This window comes from Lagopus leucura, unplaced genomic scaffold, assembly GCF_019238085.1.
Source record: "Lagopus leucura isolate 7727_CA_CO unplaced genomic scaffold, USGS_WTPT01 Super-Scaffold_100030, whole genome shotgun sequence".
In the NCBI taxonomy this organism is placed as follows: domain Eukaryota; kingdom Metazoa; phylum Chordata; class Aves; order Galliformes; family Phasianidae; genus Lagopus; species Lagopus leucura.
The window spans coordinates 1,922,212-1,942,195 of NW_024962281.1; the positions used below are offsets into that span (position 1 = coordinate 1,922,212).

Sequence of the window (19,984 nt, forward strand, 5' to 3'; positions counted from 1 at the left end):
AGAATATTACTAAATCCCGGAAATGGAAATGCATGGCACTAAATAGAAGAGCTGTTTTTTTTCCTAGGATATGCTCACTGCTAGAGAAGTAAATTGTTCCTGTGTTTGAAGAGAAAGGGAAGAGGTAAGAGAAGACAATCTGTGCTGAGCGGTGAATGTGCAGCCTTTGCTGGCCAAAAACAATGAGAGAAAAAATAAGTGAACAGACTGAGTGGGTGTAAGAACTCAAAAGGAAAGAAAAATGAATAGAGTGGAAATAAAGGAACTGCTGCCATGGAAGAGCAAAGTATAGTCCAAATCACTGAGCAAAAATGATAATAGCAGCATTATGTGAGGCATTTATTCAGATAGGAACATTCCAAGGGCAACTGCTCATTTTGGACATCTGTGGGACAATTGTCATTACAAGCACAGACGTCTCTCTGGTTTTCAGTTACTGGAGTGCTTTTGGGGAAGAGAAACCTCTTCTCTTTGGCAAGGAGCAAAATCATTTTCTCCTGATGTGTTTTGTTACAGAATCAAAATCTCCAAGCAATTCTATGACAACAAGAAAACAAAAAAGCGGTAAAAATATGTTTAAAAAGCAAATAAATAAAAAACCATGAAGTCTCAAGCAAAGCCTTGTTCAATGAGAGAACAAAACTGCTTCATAATGGTGAAGACAGACCAGGGAGGAGTTTAGCAGCTCGGTGCAGGAGGGATATTTCCCCAGAGACCTCTGGATGTAGGACTTCTGCTTTGCACTCCCCTTTGGGTTTCAACTCCTAAGGAAGGTTTCCTACCTACTTATGGACTGTTTGTCAATCGACCAAAAGGGGAACGTAGGTATTTTTCTGCCTCTTTCAACTCCTGGATCTCACCAGCCTCCCCCAGCAGACCCAGCTCCAAGTCTGCAGTCTGGGTGCTGCTACCCTCAGGGAAACCTTTCAAAACCACAACATTGATGCAATCCACCTCTGTGTGCTGAGGGAGAAAAAAAAGCACAGTGCTTCTAGTCACACCATGAAGAATATGCTGAAAGACCTCAATCATTCCCCAACATACCAACACAGGAAAGAAACAGAGCTCTTTCCTGTCAGCTTTGTTATCAGCCTACTATGGACAATCTGAGGTCACAGCCCTAAAAAGGGAGCGGAGGTTCTTTTTACCTGTTGCACCCCTGACAGCCCTCCCGTTTGTCGCTGATAACTGGGCAAACCAGCAGAGCACACAGATGCTGCTGTGTGCTTCTGGGCAGGGCTTTCAATCCTAATTGAAGAAGCCAACTGGGACAAAAAAACACGAGGAAGCCCACTCAGCAGCCTAATTAGATTGAAATAAGTAAACTGTTTACTCGAGAGAAAACAAACAGCGTATGCCCATGATATATACCTAACATCTAGGTGAAACAATACATCGTGCACCTTTCAGATGGTTCTCCAGTCACAAAACTTACACTGCATTTACAACGCTACTGTGCATATCTGTAGATTAACAGCTTAATATAAATCTACTGATATAAAGAAGTGGTTCAGTCTCCTGTTTGTAAATCAAGAATGACAAAGAAATGAAAGGATACACAGATGGTTACCCCAGGAGCCACATATCAGAAAGAAGAGCCGAAACCAAATATTCCTCAGTCCTACTCTGCCTGTTTATTCTCCCTTAAGGTAAACTCTTTTTCTCCTACATTTTATCTCTGCAGACAGTCATGAAAAGTACTTTATTACTCATGATGGAAGTGGAGAGAGTTTGTTTCTTTCTCTGCTTCCATAAAGCTTTTATTTTGCTGGAAAGCAGATTTAAGGAATGCCCCATTGCAAGAGTTTAAGGGTTACTTTAAACTGGGACACAAAACTACAACTTCTGACATCATTTCACGGCCTGTTCAGGAAAGCATTCAAGCGGGACATTGTACCATTAGGTATAATACAGCCATTCCAGAGGCACTGATTACTGCAATGAGAACTCATCTTCTTTAGCAGTATATGCGATAAGGAATGAATAAAAACCCAGGCCAGAAACATCACTGTAAAAAGGCAGGCTATGTACGAGAATGGAAAAAAAAAATATAGGTGTCTTTTGGGGAACTGGAAAAGAAAAACCTGCAGTGCCAAGTGGGATTTGGGGGATGCTGAGCATCCCTGGAAATGAACATCTGTATTTCCCCCCATCCAGTCCCAATCCTTGGGGTTTAAGGTCCCTTCCAACCGTAACCACTGTATGACTCTATGACCCAAAGACAAGTCCTTAGAGCAAACAAGACTTTGCAACGTTGAGCAAAGCAGAGTCTGGACAAGTCTTGAATTCTGGGGCTGGTGTCTCAGGACTTCCTCCAAAGCACAAGAACTCTACGGTGTTCCTATCTACAAAAGGTATCGCAAAGATAAATTAAGTCTCTTTATAAAAAGCTGCTTTAAATGGGCCCCTCTTTCATAAGTAGACTCTTCTACCATCACGCACTTGCAAGTATTAGTAAATGAGCGCTTCTGATGGATAGCCGTGCACACAGTCAAACTCCTCAGGGCCTCAAGTGCCCATTGAGCTGAAGATAAAAGAATTATTTTCATATTTGATCACATAAATGTCACTGGAGATATTTGCAACAGCCCACTCTAATCTTTCTGTAGGTAGACGGAGGCATATTCGACAATCAGTTTTCAAGATATACTCCAGTGAGACCCTTATATGACCTCTCATTAGAAGTAAAATAATTTACGACTCCTTCCACTCCCTGGCATTATATCACACTCCTCCCAGTACCGCAGCCTCACTTGATTTGTGACAGGAGGTACACAGCCCACAAGTTATTAACAGAAAAAGATAAAAGACTCCATCCCAACAGCACTTCAGTGCAATAATGATAATGAAATTTACTATCGTACCTGTCCAACAACAGCAGATGATTGCATCCTACTGGTAAACCAGAACCGTCTTTAACATCAGCACAGCTGAATTCCTACTGGACTCAGGTCTCCTGACACACAAAGGGAGAGGCAACAAAGCAGAAGCACAAAGCTTCTCTGCCCCTTGACATTCCTGTTTGTGTACCTCCTCCTGCACGTGGTCTCCATGTGCTTTCTTAGCAACTTCATTGCTTTCCAAGATCAGAAGAGCAGATCCACGAAGGCCAAAGCAAGGCTTCAATCTTAGATAGAAATTTCTGGTTTGTTATTTGCAGGAGCCCATATTGCTATGATCTAAATCTCAGCAGTGAGCTATCTACTTTTTCCCTCTGCATTACATACATAATTATTTGGCTATAAAGTTGATCCAAAGATCAACTAGATCAAAGATCCGGAAAAAAAAGTCACAAAACAGCAAACATTTGTGAACAGCTGCATATAAGCCTTGCTTCAGAGCCCTTTTCTTTTTGTGCAAACACCCAGCCTCAGAAAGCCATTTGAAGTGCTCCACTTCTGGGCACAGACATTTTTGCAACCAACCGATCTGCCACTTCTTTTCTGCAGGAATACATCTCCAACACTTTATCATTTATTTGCCTGTCACTGTTCTTCAACTCCGATGGTGTGTTTCCTGCTTCTCTAACTTCATCTCAACAACTTTTCTCCTTTGCCTGTGTCATTTGCCTACATGGGCTGCACTGCAATTATCAGCTGTGGTGCTTTTGGGGGAAACATCGACCCCACAGAGATGACAGATCCCTAGATGTTCCCAGCATGACCACACTACCACATGTCAGACTCTCATTGCCAGGGCTTGGAGAGCAGTCAGTGAACGATACTGCTCAGCACGTAGAGATTCAGCTTCCACATTCAGTATTAGGAGACAATTATTTTTTTTCCCTTCGCTTGTGCAACAAATATTTGTTAATACTGTATACATTTTTCATAATGCCTTAGTCCTTGTCAAATCCTTAGCCAATGAATCAGCTTTAAAAGGTTATTACACTGGAAGCTGTAAGTACTGAGTATAATATAACTTGCAGCGCACTCAAAGCATGCACCAATGTTAATTATTGATTAGATCACAGTTTGATTACATTTTGGGTGACGACACCCAGGGGTTTAGATAACTGCATAAAACATTGTGTTCTGTTCTACAGAGACCCAGAATAAATCATCCTTTAGAAATAAAGCACATTATTCAGTCATTTTTCAGGATTACAGTAGGATGAGTGATGGAAGTTATACAGAAGTATTCATTTTTAATGATGTCCTACCTTTGAAGAAACAGTCCTTGCTGTGGATAATGTAGATTTTCTTCCTCTGAAGACATGAGGCTCGATGTAACTGACAGTGATTTTCATAAAATTTGCCATCAGATCCACATACTGGCATGTAGCTGGACTTGCAGTCTTCTACACACCTGCACTCAGGCTGGTTGGTGTCCCTGTTCACCACACACCTACTCCCTCGGCCGCAGTACTTCTTCTCACATGATGCATGCAGGCCATCCTGACCATAAAGAACTGGACAGAGAGAGAGAAAAAAAAAAATCAGCATTAGCAATATTTACCTAACAGACCATCCTTGTCTGCTGCACAGCAGTGCACAGCCATTACAAGTGCAGAAGCTAAAAGGTTCCCAAGGCTAAAAGCACACTGTGACAGCAGCACGATGGCAATCTGCAGAGCATCTCCACTTCTGTGCTCCCAGACCTTCAGCTCTGAGTCATCAACATCTCAAGTATGTGCAGAAAGTGCTTCCCTGAGAAGTGGCAGACGTGGGGCCTTTCATTCTTCCAGGCTTTTGCAAAATTAGACCCTACAATAGGAACTAGTGAGAGTATTCCAGTGCCAAAAATTTGGGCATGACTTGGACTCAAGAAGCCATTCTGAAAGCCTACGCTCTGGCAGACTTACTGCATATAATGCTCTGAAAGTTACTGCAACTGTCTGCTGTTTGATACCATTAAAAGGCAAACTGAGCTGCCCCACTGCTGTAACATTTTCTGCTTCTGAAGTCAGAAGGCTTGCAAGAGAACATCATTATAATTCATACAGGACAGGATACTCCCAAACAAGCCGCTACTCAGAGCAATAATTAGCATTATACTCAGCAAAGAGAGTTGCAGGGAATTAGATTACTCTATGCTAATTGGAGCACACAAAGCAGCAAATTGTAAAGGGAAGCTGCAAAAGGCATAATTAAAGGAGGAATAAACATTTAGCAGCGTACAACCTGCTGCCTGCTCTGCACAGCCTCCCGACAGCAGCCACCCCTGTGCTGTGACTCGATCTGGATCAGCAGGTATGAAGCAAACCCCAGCTGTCCATATTCACCACGTGTAGGATTGGCTCTCGGTGAGTTTTTGGTGCGTCCCAACCTCTCACCCCAGAACCTCCATCACACATAATGGAGATGTGAGGAGCATCAGCAATAGCTGCTTCAACTTACTGGTCCTATTTTTTTTAATGCTAAATTCCTTGCTAACAACCACACAGTCCCTGCTTGCCCAACCACTTCAAGCCACATGAAACATCCCATGTTGAGTCCACTTTTCCATCAAGCAATAAGGGATTAAAGCATGTTCATAAAGATGAGTAAAAGTCCCCACAAATCCCATTTGGTTTGGTCCCCGTTAAGTCTTTGTTTTATCTGAAAGGGGGGAAAATATCTGCTGCTGCTGGAGGATTAACTATTTGACTCAATAACTCATTAAAATTCTTCCAACCTTGGCAAGCTAGGTAATATTGACTTTTCCTGACTCATAATAAACTAGAAGGTCAGAGCGTCCCTGAGCAGTGCAAAAAATACAGTCCCTGGAAAGCATATCTAAATATTCTTTATTTATTTACTAATTGTCCCAGGGTTTCTGAAAAACATCCTCAAGAATACACACTTTGTGACCTCCAGCTGAGCTCATTGCCGAGGGCACCAGCACTCAGCCCTGCTGCCTTTTGGAGCAGCACAGAGGCTCAGGTCAGCTCCTAGAGCATCACTGAACCACTAAGGCTCAATAAGGTTCAAAACATGCATTGGGCACAGTGACCACCGTGATACTTACAACCAAGATTCTGGTGTTACTGCCTACATACACATAACTGGGATACAACTACAGCACAGCCCCCCCCCTATGCTGATAGCTGCAATTCCCCCTCGACCCAGCACCAGCTGAGCACCACACAATGCACCTCACCAGAGGTTATCGCCCCCCCTGCTGACCACATCCAGCCCCAATGGCCATCACACACAGCAGCAGCACAAAGTCCTCTTGAAGCCTCAAGTATCATGATTTTTAATATTAACTTGGCATTGCTGAAAGCAAAAGCAATTCCTATTGCAAAGACAACGTTGTTTTATTTTTTCCTTTTTTAAACAACACAGCAAAGATTTGTTTACCACCAGCTTATACAGCAAAGCACTCTGGCTTTTCTATCACCACCTGGTTACTATGGAGAAGCCTCATAAAGCCTGTGTGCTTTCATGTCTTGCTCCTTTTGTTCAGTTTGGTTTATTCTGTGTTCCCAGATGAAGAACTCCTGTTCGAACACTCAGAAAGGGAGGTGGGCTGGACAGCCCACAAACAGCATGGAAAGCAAGAGCTGTGTAATCAGTAATCCAGACACCCAAATCCACCGATAGCAGCACACAAGCAAGCAGAGTGTTAATATAGGATTTCTTTGCCAGAATCTGATAACGCTGCTCATAGCCCCTTAATTGAATTACTCCCTGAATATTCCTTGGAGGAACTAAAGGTCCCCACACGCACACTCAGCCATGCAGACAGGCCCTGCGCTAGGAAGAGTAAGGAACACAGGACACAGAACAGTGGTGGAAAGCCAGAGGATGGAAGGTTTCCAACTGTAAAAGCTCTGCTGTCTTTACCCAGGTAAGCAATCAACTCCCCGCAGCACCGACACCAGGACCAAACAGGCAGGGCAGCAGCGAAAGCCATCGTTAGCTGTGCTGTGTTATTAGAAGTGACTGCATTCCTCACTCTTACAAGGATTATTAAAAACAGGAAAGGTAATCAAGTGAAACCACCAAGTACGTACATGTGGTACACATGAGCCTCACTGCACAATACATTCAATTTATTAGTTACAAAGAAAGTCATACACTTAGGTTAAAGATTGGTCGTCTTGCCAAACAAGCCACTTTTCAATGCTAATTAAGTTTACCCAACATAGCTAGTGATTGATTTGTGGTGTTATAGTCAAGTCAGGTTGCTGGAGAGAGGAAGCCCATTTGTGTACATCCGCAAATCCCCATCACTTCCTCAAATCAGCTTCTGCTGCCCACGAGAAATTTGGCATTCCACTCAAAAGCCAACAAAGCTGGGGTACAGGCGGTACAATAACCGAGTTTGGGAACTGGGGAAGGTGCTAATGGCTGCCTCAAGCAAGACTTAAGGAAATGAAGATGCTATTGCTCTGTTTAGACACTGTAGGATACACGTCCTTTGGCTGCTCGTTAATTTATAATGACTTGGGCAACAGCTGCTATTACATGTCACTAAACATGTTACAGATCAGACTGGAGCTATCAGGCAATTCATTATTTTCAACATCCAAATCCAACCCTAGTCCTTACCTGGGCAAATCTCCCGAAGAGTTCAAGGAAAGGCTGGGCTGGTGACAAGCACTGATTTCACTTAAGACCAAGCAGAAAAACCCATCACACACAGAGCAAAGCCAAAAACCAAACAGCTCCATCATGTTACTGCTCATGGAAGGTTGCTTACATGCTGCAGAAATGCAAATTACTACATTTACATTTAAGAAGCCAGTTTGTTTTCAAGGAACAGCACACCGCTGCAGGCAGCTGGACACCCCAGTTCATCTGTGAAGGAAAGAGCTGAGGCTTTACATCAGCCAGAACTGGAAGCTTTAATTATGAGGAACCAGAGATGGGTGTAACTACAACTGGAAGCTCTCACTCCAACTGCTTCCAAGGCAGATTGTTGTAAAGCAATAAAATAAAATCTTCTATAGATGTAAAAACACTCAGTTTCCAAACTTCATTTGTTGCTTCCAAGAAGGAGCGCAGTGAGCTCACAGGTCAGCAGCCACTCCTCCCCACCTTGACACTGAGTTCCAGCATTTTCCTTTGCTACCATGCTGAGGTCTGAAGCAGTGCACCTGCAAGCACTTTTTCCTGCTGTGAAGTATACCTGCTGGTACATGCAGATGTCCATTTGCCAGCTGAATACGTAGCCACACGTACTTGAGCATTACTCTGCTGCCTGTTCACAAACACAGATCCACGCACACGTAAAAGTGATCTGCCAAACTTCACTCTTTGCTGGCAACAGGGCATCCAATGCAGCAGCACGAGGCCCCAGAGCTTCCCTTCCCAGCACATCTTCAACACATGCCTTGAAGTAACAGAAGTTCAGATGCGTGACTATTGGACCTGGCTGCTGCTGTGAGCAAATGCCAGTGCTGCACACATTGTTACTACTGCAATAAAATAAGAAAGGAAACAAAGCAAGAATTTCATAATTAACTGCTCTGAGTTTCTCTGTTTTTCACTGTACTCCTGTTATGGAAGTGGCGAAGCAGAGAAGTTGCAGTGAAGCTCCTGGTGCAGGGAATGGCAGCAGCACAGCCATGAGCTCCGTTACTTGCCCTTGGTGCTGTAACTTATTTATTCTTACAAAGCAAAACCAGCAACTTGTCCTGGAGGAAAACACAGAAAATGAGATGTCTTCAAGTCCGTGTTTTTCTAAGGATGCAAACTATTTGGTTTCCAGGCTCAGGAGATAACTGGGGTGAAACATCTTGGAACAGAAGGGGAAGGATGCATCAGCCTCTGCTGAGGAGCAAATCAGTCACACACTAATTTGGATGTTCTACAGGGAGCGAAACACGGGATGACACACAAACCCTCCTGCAAACAAAAATTACCAAAACTTCTCATTATTTCAGGTTTCCTACTGAGAATTCTTGCAGAGTTTTAAAAAAAAAAAAAAAAAAAAAGATAAGCACCTAAAGGAAAGGGAAATTGCATGCAGGAGTCCCATGGGCAGTAGTTATGGGGCTGACACCAACACTGAGGGTCTGCGCCTGCCATTTAATACCAAAGACACTGCTCCATGTTCAGCAACGACGTGCAGTTATTCTGCAAACAACAGCATGAAACATTCAAAATCATAGAATTGCTTTCTCTATCAACGGTTAGACCTGAAAATCGGGATCAATGTCATCCCAGTGTAATGAGACTTATTTTTGCTCACTTTCAAATCCTTTTAACCACGGTGACACCAAGAGCTCAATTAAACTACATTTTTGGGTGGCACTTTGGTTTATGAAGGTATAACATGAAAAACAGCCAGAAGAAATCAAAAGATCTAGAGCAATGTGAAGTATTTGCACAGATTACTGAGGAAGAAACACGGACTGAAACGAGACCATATATATTTAGGCCCTTGCCATGAGACTCTACCACGCACAATTTGCCTGATAGTTCTGCTATTGAAAGCGCTAAGAAGGCGATTCATAAAATTGCTCTTTACTCAATGTTTACCTAAATTTATCTGTGATAAGTACTTCATATTGAAGGCAATTTTATCCCATCGCTGCCGTGCAGCAAGTCAGGATCTGTGCCCAAGCCTGCACTGCTGAGCACACGTTATATAGGGGTCCACGCAGATGCTGCCTGCACTCACTGGAGGATGGGACGTGGTTTTTCCTTCAGCACCCACACTCAGCATGTTGTGAACAACCTGGTAAAGTTGGACAGGATGAGCGCACACACGGATCTGTTTTACTTGATCACGCATTTAATTATCTCAGTGCTGCACAGTGTGAATAATGCAGAAACTTTCCAGTGTCAGAACTTGAGGGAACAGATCATATTAATACTTGGGTTTCTTTGACAAAACCGTGTCAGAAGAATACACTCTTCTGAAGAAAGGCAATGAAATTCCCACAGGTGACTGCTCAAAACCAGCCTTGTTGCCTTTAATCTCTCTCATCAATCTCCTGCCTGCCCCAGCCCCTCGCTCCCCCTCTCAGGACCTGCCTCACTCTCCTTGCTTTCAGTTCCCTTTCATCCTCTGACCAGCACAGCAAGCCCCAGCGCTCTACAGGCTGCAATAAAAGCTATGAGAAATCAATAGCAGTGTCATGCATCTTTCTGCTATTCCTTCAATGAAGTTCTTGTGGCAGAGACTGTGAAGAGGGTCAAATTCAATAATGAAATAACTACAGGTGACGTGCGTGTTTTCCTGGTGAATTCTCCAATTATGTTACCAACAGAGCTGCCAGAGGCAAGCTGAACAAACAAGATGCTTCCAGTTGCCCGTGTTATTAAGCTTTAAACCCAGCCCCACACATTGCCTTTGCTTTGTTCCTGGTTTTCCCCCAGATACACAGCTGCAGTGGACGGGGGACACGCACTCAGCCATCACTCATCACCCCAACATGAAAGTTACAAGACACCTTGTAGTATCAGCAGTGATTCCAGAGCAAAAGACTCCATGTTTCTCTCTAAGGGGCACTCTAAAGTCTATTTTCTATGTTGTTTGACTCATTACCTTCCAATAATACCATTTACTAGAAAAGTATTATTTTGTTTACTGTGTATTTCTTTTTCCCTTACACACGCACGAGTCAAGCATTATTTCACACTGCATGTAATTTTTCTCTTTTTCAGTTTCCTATTTGTTTTCTCACTCAGCGCATCAATTCTCAGGCTCACTGAGTAAAAAAGAACAGCTCATTGCATTTGCCTCAGAAAACAACATTTTTCTAATAATGTACTTCTGGTTGAAAGATGGATGGACAAAACTTTTATAGTTAGTACTCACTGTGCGCCCACATTACATCATTCTGGAGTTCTGCTCTCAGTGAACATCACCAGTCTTGCACCTGTCTGTACAACTGCCACCACTCAAGGTTTCAGGGTGACTGATTATAGACATCACAGCAACACCAGTGTCAGCACTTCCCTTAATATTCCTTCCTCTGAGGAAGCACATTTGGACCCTAGAAATGAAGTCACATCCTCGAGAAACATTTTGCAGGCACATCCCAAAAACAGACGACAAACAGAAAGGCCGCAGACTTTCGTGGCCAGGAAAGGATGGAGAGCAGCACTGGGTACGACCTAAACACAATGATCAGGCTCCAGGTCTTCCAGTAACTTCCATATTCCACCCTATTATTAGTGTTACTTGGAAGCACGTTATGGCTTAGAAGAATGGGCGTCATGCCACGAGCAAATACTCAAAACACAGATCTATAGCAGAGCCACCTCTCCTACAGCAGCCATATATGAAGTTCTCAGATCAGGCATCATCCTATACCAAGGGAAGCTCTTACCCTCAGAAGGAAGCAAGTGAGAGTCTCCAAATCCACTTCCAGGGGCACACATAGGCTCCTTTCCTGCCGCCCCCCCCCAACCTGTGATTTTCATGGACAGAGGTTTCCAGACAGAGCCATCACCAGCTGCACGCACAGCCTGCAGCACTCCTTTTATTTTGTACAACACATGCAGGAAGGCAGACAACTGGGGGAAAATTAGGGGCTGGATAAAGCTTTTGAGAGAGTCTTTTTCTGAGCATCAACGTTTTTCCACAAAACTCGACATCTGCTGAATATAAATTGAGAGAAAGGGGGAAAAAAAAAGTGTTAAAGCTATTTAGCTGGAATGGAGTTTGTGTTAGTGCAGGTGCTTTTTTTTTTTTTTTTTTTTTACTTCTTGGTGAAGCATAATGCGTGTTTGACTCATGACTACTTCACCTGATTGAAGAGACAGCCCAACCAATGGGATGAGCAGCATTCCTGTATCACATCTAAATCAGCATCAGCTTCCTGCTGGAAACTGCTGAGATTGCACTGTGGCTTTTCACATTCTTTTCCCCAAGACATTTCATTTATGTTTTCCTGACTCAATGCCTTCGAGCCTCATACATTACAAGTGCAAGATCTTGCTAGTTATACCAGAAGTGGGAGCCAGTAGCCAAATAGGGCCATTACAGGAAGAAATACAGCCACAGGTATGCATTACATCTGTGTTGGGACACAGGAAGATATTTAATAAGTCAGTTTTAAGCCACTCCTCAGAAAGAGAAATATCTGTTGGAAGGACCCACTCAGCTGCTCCATGTGAGGGAGTTGGTTGTTGGCCTGCACACATCCCATTTTCATTCTTAATGAACCACGTAATCTCTGTCAATGAGAAAACTGCAGTGTGCAAGTGGGTGCAGGGGGAGAAAGCCATGGAGGAGCCTGCAGGCACCGGTGAGCTGCCGCACTCCAACCCCTTCCTCTCCATTGCTCCTCCAGCTTTGCAAGGAAAAAAACAAGGAAAAGGGAGGCCCTGAGGACCACTCACCAGCTGGAGGAGCAGCTGGCCAGTATGGTGCAAGAGAAGCAATTCCCAGCTCAATCTTGCCTCCACCAGCTCTGCCTCACACACAGCCAAAATCATTTTTTCAGCTGCTCTAAAACCAAGAAAATACTTGAGCTCAGATGGCACTGCCCTCACCTACATGTCCTCCAAGAGAACAGCAAGATCTTTCCTCCTCACCCTGCCTGCTGCCCAAACACTGCACGAGAGAAATTTGCTGTGGAAACACATTTCATTGAGATTGCAGCTAAATCTTCAATAGATGTTACTGCCCAGCAATGGCAATGGGCTCAGCAACTCACAGCTGTGCCAAGTTGGGCTGGCTGCGGGTTGAGGATGTTCTCAGAGGGAATGCTGTATTCAGATCTGTACAATGCCAGGCAGATGAGCCAGTTTTAATTGGGATGTCACCAAAACAGCCAAAAAAAAAAATTATGTCCACCAAAATCCCCAGCTATAGATACTGCTCTAGGAACAACCTGTCCTCAAGTGCAGGACACAGCAGTGCCCATAAGCCTTAATTCAGTGCTGGTCAGCTTGAGTGAGCAGTAGGTGCTCCCTAAGCTTGGAGCCAGCCTGAAACATTGCCCCAACACCACACAAATCAATAATCACTTGCATTCCACTTTCCCATTCTGTTACCTTTAATTATCCCCTCCCCATCCCAGAGCCAGGCACCATTTCTGTCTCAGGAACCACATTACTATTCATCCCTCTTCTCTACAAACTCAAGGTGGTAATTTTAAGTTTCTGGAAAATTTTCTCCAATCTCCTTGTCATGTTCCAGCACTCTCTGTATATTCATTTGTCAATCAGTTGTCCATAGCTTCAGCCTTGTTCTGACAGATATTTAATGTTTTAAAAATATACTGCACCAAGTGGTTGGAAGCATAGGCATCAACATCTTAATCTCCTAAATTAAACAAGAGACATCCATTTTATCCCCATTTACCCTCTAGCAGTTACTTCTCTCCGTACTTCTTCTACAAAGAAGGACAGAAGAATTAAAGCCATTTCTAATGCATCGCAAACCTTTTATTCCCCCCACATTTGCTCCTTGCTGAGGAAGCAACGTGAAATGCATTTATCTGATGGAAGAGTTACAGCCTACCAAACAGATAACACAATAAAGTAAAAACCTACTAAGAAGTCTGCTTGAAAGTGAAGACTTCAAATCTCACACACTGTTAAAGCTGACTCAGAGGGTATCAATGCAGAAATGGAACACAAACACTAAAACACTGACATTAACTACTTTGTTTTTATTCTGAGGAGTAGGAAAATCACCAGCTTCGCTGCTTGTGAGTCACAACAGAAAACAATCCAGAAGAGGTGAAAATAGATAAAAATAACTGTCACAGATAAGGGTTTCTGCAGCAGTGTTACTTGCTTCAAGTATCATGATCTGAATTTTGTTAATTTGCACGGATGGGGATTTGGACTGGCAGATATTACAGCCAGGGAAGGGATGGGCTCAGCCGTGTGAGATGTGCCCACCTTTGTACACCTCCACCCCTCTGCCATTAGCAAATGACATTAATGCAAACACCACCTGGAAGAGAGGATTACAGCCATGGGTCCCTGCAGGGCACCTGTGCCAGTGGGGCAGAGCACAGCCCTGCAGCCAGCCTCCCAGAGCTGCATCCCTAGGGAAATCCTGGGCCACGCTGTACCCATGGATGAAGGCAGCAGCCTGTACCTGTGGTGCAGGAGCAGTATTTGTTCATTCATGTTGGGAAAGCACGTGGGGAGCTGAATCTGAAAGGGAACATATATAATAATAGCACATGTATTCACTGCTTTCCCTTCAAAAGTGTTCTGTATGAGGAATAAAAAAACGCAACTGATAGAAATCAACACAGCATTATTTCTCTTGGAATACAAAGGCCCCCGATGGAAACAAAAGGGTCACATTTAATAGCAGAAAAGGGAAAGCTTGAGATAAAAGGCAGGAATAAGCCACAATCATCACTCATCAACATCAGAGCGCATTGGGCTGAAGCAGCATTACAGGGCTTTTTATTCTTTTAAGACAGGTAATGGAATAAAACGTATTTCAGTGCAGGGCTTCTCTCTGCCCTTAAGCTGATCCACACCAATACAGCACAGGCCTGATCCTACAAGTAGAGGAGAGGAGTGCAGACACCCAAGGCTACAGTTACACCTGATCACAAGCTGGCTGTAGGAAGAATCCAAGCAGCTTCCAGCTGAGCCACCAGGCCCAGCACACAGCACAAAAGGACAGGCACTGCGTTTCAGACTGAAGACTGAGACCAGGCTTTTTCCATCAGTTTATAATTCAGATTCATTCCCTGGTGCCTTAGGAAAAAGAAAAAAAAACAAGTAAAATATTCATTTTCAAACTTAGGAACAAGGGAAGAAACTCCCCAGTCTGCCTTCACTATCACTGCCCCTGGCACATGCAGCTCTCAGGCAGCTTGGGAACTGGATCCAAGGAAAGGAGATCTACCACAGTCTCTGGAGAATACTGTCCAGAAAGGAATAAAGAAATCAGAGGCTCTGTATTGGATCTACAACGAGAACAGGCGTACAGAAACAGCTTTTACCAATTTACCTGCAATTACAGCCATCCTTCAAACTATCTTTTAGTTATGCCAGCAGATAAGCAGCCTTACTATTTTATCCCTCAGAAAAAAAGTTTGAGAAGCTGCAATAAACTTCAAAACTTACTTTTTTAAAGGGACTAGATATTAATTACACTTTGGCACAGCTGATAACTTGCAAAAGAAACGCACGAGCAGCAACAGGACGACCGCAGAGGTCTAGGAATTAGCTCACTAAACAACATTTGCATTAGAGAAAATCCTACTCCTTGCCCATCCAGCACGGCTCATCCCATTGCACCCATTGCTTACGGCTGCAGCCCTCCTGCTGTACCCACACATTGCTCCACAAGGAGAGAGGTTGCTTCAACCCATCAGTAATGGGTGAACATTTCCAGAAGGCATGTTGTGGCCAGGGTGAATAGGATTACTGGCAGCAGTGAAAAGTTAAGTCCTCTGCTCAACAACACACCAGGGATAGCAGCTGCTTTCCAGCCTTGGACTGCAAATACCATCTTGCCAGAGCTTTCTGTGCTAATGGAGCCTATTTTCTCTATAGGGAAGAAAAAGGCAGGGAGAGAATTCAATTTTTATGCTTCCGAGTTTCCTACTGATGCACATGTATTTGACTGCTCCTGTTCCCATTAACACCCAGCATGGGCGGATTTAAACAACTTCAGAGCTGCTACAAGCTGGGATCATCCAAGAGACAGAGCAAATGCTTAAAAAAAAAAAAAGTTGTATTTCATGTAAAGATTTTTCTGCACTAAATAATACAGTATAGATTTGACTTAGGAAAAAAAAAAAAACCAACAGTGTATTTCTCAACAGAAATACTCCTTGGAAACTATGGCACAGAACAAAGCCTGCCTCTGTTTGCACTTGCAATCCTCACCAACGCCTCCAGGAGCTGTGCTTGCAGAGCAGGGTCCCGCAGGGGGTCCTGGGGGCGATGCACTGACTCCAGCACGACAGGGACTACATGGCTGCCTCTGGTTTAGTCAGGTGAAAGAACACACACAGTGCTCGTTCTGGAGGAAAAAAAGGGTCTGAAACGGTCAATGAAAGAAATCCCTCCAGGATCCAGCATGAAATGGAGTGAATGAGCAGCTGGGGAAAGGGAGAAGAGCACACTGTTTCTCAGAGTGCGATGGCAGGAATCATCCTGAGCTAAAACTGAGTTTCCCCAAAGTTCACATTTGAAGTTGTACTTGTCTCAACAGCACTCAAGCGCAAAAAGCATGTAAAAAATTGAAAACAAGCTCTATTTGTGTGTAGACACCCTTCTGTCAGGAGCAGGGCTAGGTTTCCCAGGAAGAGTTTGTCAGGGGAAGAAATAAGACCACTTTCATGATTTGCACCATGAAAACCTCAAGGCATGTCCCAGTCAGAAGCCCTGTGCTGCAGCACAGGGGTCCCACTGTGGGATATATCTTCTCCCACTGCAGTCAGAGTGCACACTTGTGCTGCAATTTCAATCTGTTTGATAGTGGAATGTTACTGCAGGACTAGACAGCATCACACAAGAGGTGCAGGTGCATTTAACACAGCCAGCAGCAAATACATACTTATTAAACGGGAGAGCGAAAGGTTCCTCATTCAATATTTGTACTTAGAGCAAATATTCTGCTTTGACAGAACAAGAAAGGATCTGTTTCCCCCCCTTCTCATGTATCCTTCCCAGCACAACTGTTTCACGTGTTCAAACCGAATAACAAACGCCTGACTGTCTTTGCAGACATAAATTGGGAAACAGCAAAGAAAGCTGCTAACACCGAGCTTTGTACTGCATGGTCCAAAGGGAGTCCACGGCGGGGACAAGGCAGAATGCATTAAATCTCAATTAGATCACAGTACACAACAAAGCACAGAACATTATCATCATATTTGCTCACCCAAGGATTAAGTGGCTTCCTTCAGAGAGGGCTGTGCTTGCAAAGCGTCTTGGGGACAGAGTGGCTCTTTGTGGTGGAGAGCAGCCACTGCGCTGCCTTTTCTTAATGACTTGCACCCAGCAAATGCATCTCATAACACAGCACTGTACGTGCTCCTGTGTGACAGACTGCGGGCTGCAAAGTGATTTAGCTCAGCATTTTGGAAGTGCTTTCTGAGTATTTTTAGCCTATGTAGCACACTGGTGCCTGCCTGGATATGTCAGGAAAAAAAAATAAAAAACACCAAAAAACAGCAATGTAGAAAGAAAAACAAAAAAAAAACAACAGGGAAATATAGAGAAAATATCAAAGAAAATAAAGCTTTGGTGGCATACTTACGTTACTGTAACAATGTACTGGTTTAGTCATTTTAAAGCACAATGATTCAGGCAACATGCTGGCACTAAGGAACATGGTTTAATGATGGGACACAATAGGTCAGGTTCACAGCCAGACCCGATGATCCTAAATGCTCAACGCCCACAAGTCCTCAAAGCAATGTGTGCAAACAGCTGATGCCCAGCATCACAAACACAACGGCTGGCACACACAGCCAGGCAGCAGCACCCAGCCTGGGCTCCCAGGCCCCATCCCAATGCATATCCTGATGCAAGATGCAGCAGCAGGATTCACCCAGCACACAGAAGAGCTTTCACCCCTACCCCTCCTCTTCAGAGCCAAAGCTTGCTTTCCCTCAACTTCAGAGCCCTGGGTTGGGTTCTTAACCTCAGCAATTCTCGCCCCAATACCCAACCTTCCCAGTTCCCTTCCCCTAGTCATTTCCACAGTTCTAACCTCACCTGCCACCACTCTAAGCACAAGATTTGCCTACAAATCTCCCAACACTGGACAGTTCAGATGCCATCAGCAATGACAGACTTCACCCAACCAGCCCACTGCGAACTGTTTGCACTTCACTCCCAAAGAACAGCTCAGTGCAAAACTTCTGTGCTGTCTAATTAAAGCCAGTGAAATTGATAAGTGCAGTGTGGAACTGGCCTCTTCCTGGAGTCCTAATGAACTTTAAAGCTCCATGGCTGCCCCCAGAAACCTTCCTGCACAAACCCTGGGTGCTCTGCAGCTCAGGTGTGAGCATCTCTGCCCTAACTGCCCAAAGCAACAGCCATGGAAAAAGAAATGGTCATATTTTACAGAGAGCCCAAACACAACAGGACAGCAGATGCTTCCGCTGTGTATTTGTGTCTGGCTTATACAATTTACAAACACTTGCTGTTGATACACCTTAAAGCACACAATATTCAATAAATGCAATGGAAATTATCTTAAAAGTGGCAGCACCTTGACTTGCTCCTGCAGCAGCACTGTGATACCTGCACACTGCATTAAAGCCCCTTGAAAGGCTCTCCCTCCAAGCATCAGAATGAGCAGCTGAAATCATGGCAGGACCAGCAGCTTCAGCAGGGTCCCCATTACCCTCTGATGGCACTTTTTGGACTTGTACCAAAAAGGGAAGGAATCAGGTGCCACACACTGAAGCTAGGATTTGTGAGATATTAATAAAACTGATTAAAATGATTTTTTGGACTGCAGTGGCAAACAAACTGCTTCAGCTCAGTGCGTTGATAATGGGGCTGCAGGTTATTAAAACTGAATTGAACCGAGAGTCACCAGAGCCCCTCCATCCCCTGTGCCTGGCACAGCCCAGCTCTGAGCATTCAGACACACTGCAGTCCCCTCCAGGTTACTTTAGGGGGAAGCGAGCTCATATTGAGGGGAATTCTGGAAACACAACGCTGCTACACAACCAGACCATCATCTACCAACATGGGAACTGCTCAGCCAACAAAAGCATGGCTTGCCAAACACCCTCAACCACCACACGTACTTCCAAGAAAGCCCATCATAATATTTTCTCTAACAACCTAAGCTATTATTTTGCCCTACAATGAAGATCAAGACTTCTACAATGGAGGGATCTCCTGAAGAAGGACATCACGCTACCTTTCAGAAACACATCTGGAACAAGTAGCTCACATCTACAAGCCCTGAGGCTTTCTGCCCAGACACAAAGCATTCCCCTGCCCCCAAGGAAATAAACACCCTGCCCAAAAATAGCTCCTGAGTTCCTGATTTCAAAACTCCCTTAATGGTTGGGATTCAAGCTATATGGTCACAGCACAAATTATATTACGCATCCCCTGACTGCACACACTGAGATTATGACTGCTCAGTGCACTCAGCATACAGATGCTCACAAGGGAACACTAAAAGCAAATTTTGGCCCTGTCTATCATCCATAATTCAAGAGAAATCAGGGTTAAAAAAAGTGCATGAGCAATTGACATAATTTATATGCTGCGAGTGGGAGAGTTGGCAGTCTCTCGCATCATAAAGTTTAAATAACAGTAGTTTAACACCAGATGTACCCACAGCTGTCCTGAGCGTCGTGCCATTAGCTCCATTACGGCACAGCACTGTTCCTCCCCTTGCTCGGTATCCAGCCCTGCCCCACCAAGTACTGGTGAAGGCAGATTTCCCCAGGAATCTCAGGAACAACCAGGCAAGCACGCACAGCGGCGCAAAAAAAGCACAAAAAACCCACCTTGAAAAGTTTCGTGATGCCATCGATTGTGAAAGGTGCTACCTTTAGAATTAAAGGAGGAGAGACAGGAAGAAGCATCAGCATCTTCAGTGCAGCCAGACCTCCAGCAATAGCACCAAGTCGTGCAGATGCTGCTCCGAGCTTTGATCGATACTGCGACATTTACCTTTAGAAGATACACTTTCTTCCTGTTGTAAAATAACCAAAAATATTCTTCTTCCCACTGCCTTCCCACGAGGGAATATCAAATTAATTCAGCGTGCGTGCACTGAGGGGTACTAATTGATTGTTCAATCTAAACCAGCTTTTAGTCAATAAGTCCTATTGAAGCTTCACTGAAACAAGAGAAACCTGGAACGGCTGCAGCATCCTCCCAGCATCCCCAGGTTCATCCACAGTGTACTTTTCCAGGAGAAAATCCAAACTTCCCAGAAATGAAGTATCACACAACAGCATTACATTACTGGGCAATGTTGGGATGAGGCACAGGGAATAGGCCACCAAAACTCAAACCTGTACATTCGCTTCTTCAACTAATTTGTTCTCCACCTCCTAGCTCCCATTGCAATTTGCTATAGAATGACTAACAAGGCAGAATATAACCAATACCATCCACAATTACAAAGGTGAATTTGATGAGTGCCAAACCCAGAAAGCTGAAATCAGAAGCCTGCAGTCCAG

General features: G+C 44.2%; 1 protein-coding gene across 1 annotated transcript in view; it reads right to left on the reverse strand.

The window, feature by feature from the left end:
• FSTL4 (follistatin like 4) overlaps window positions 1–19,984 on the reverse strand; it is a 182,702-nt gene that overhangs the window by 120,409 nt on the left and 42,309 nt on the right. Inside the window, exon 4 of the mRNA XM_042881584.1 lies at window positions 4,163–4,411. Coding sequence (XP_042737518.1) covers window positions 4,163–4,411 — 249 coding nt within the window. The remainder of the gene's footprint in view (window positions 1–4,162; window positions 4,412–19,984) is intronic.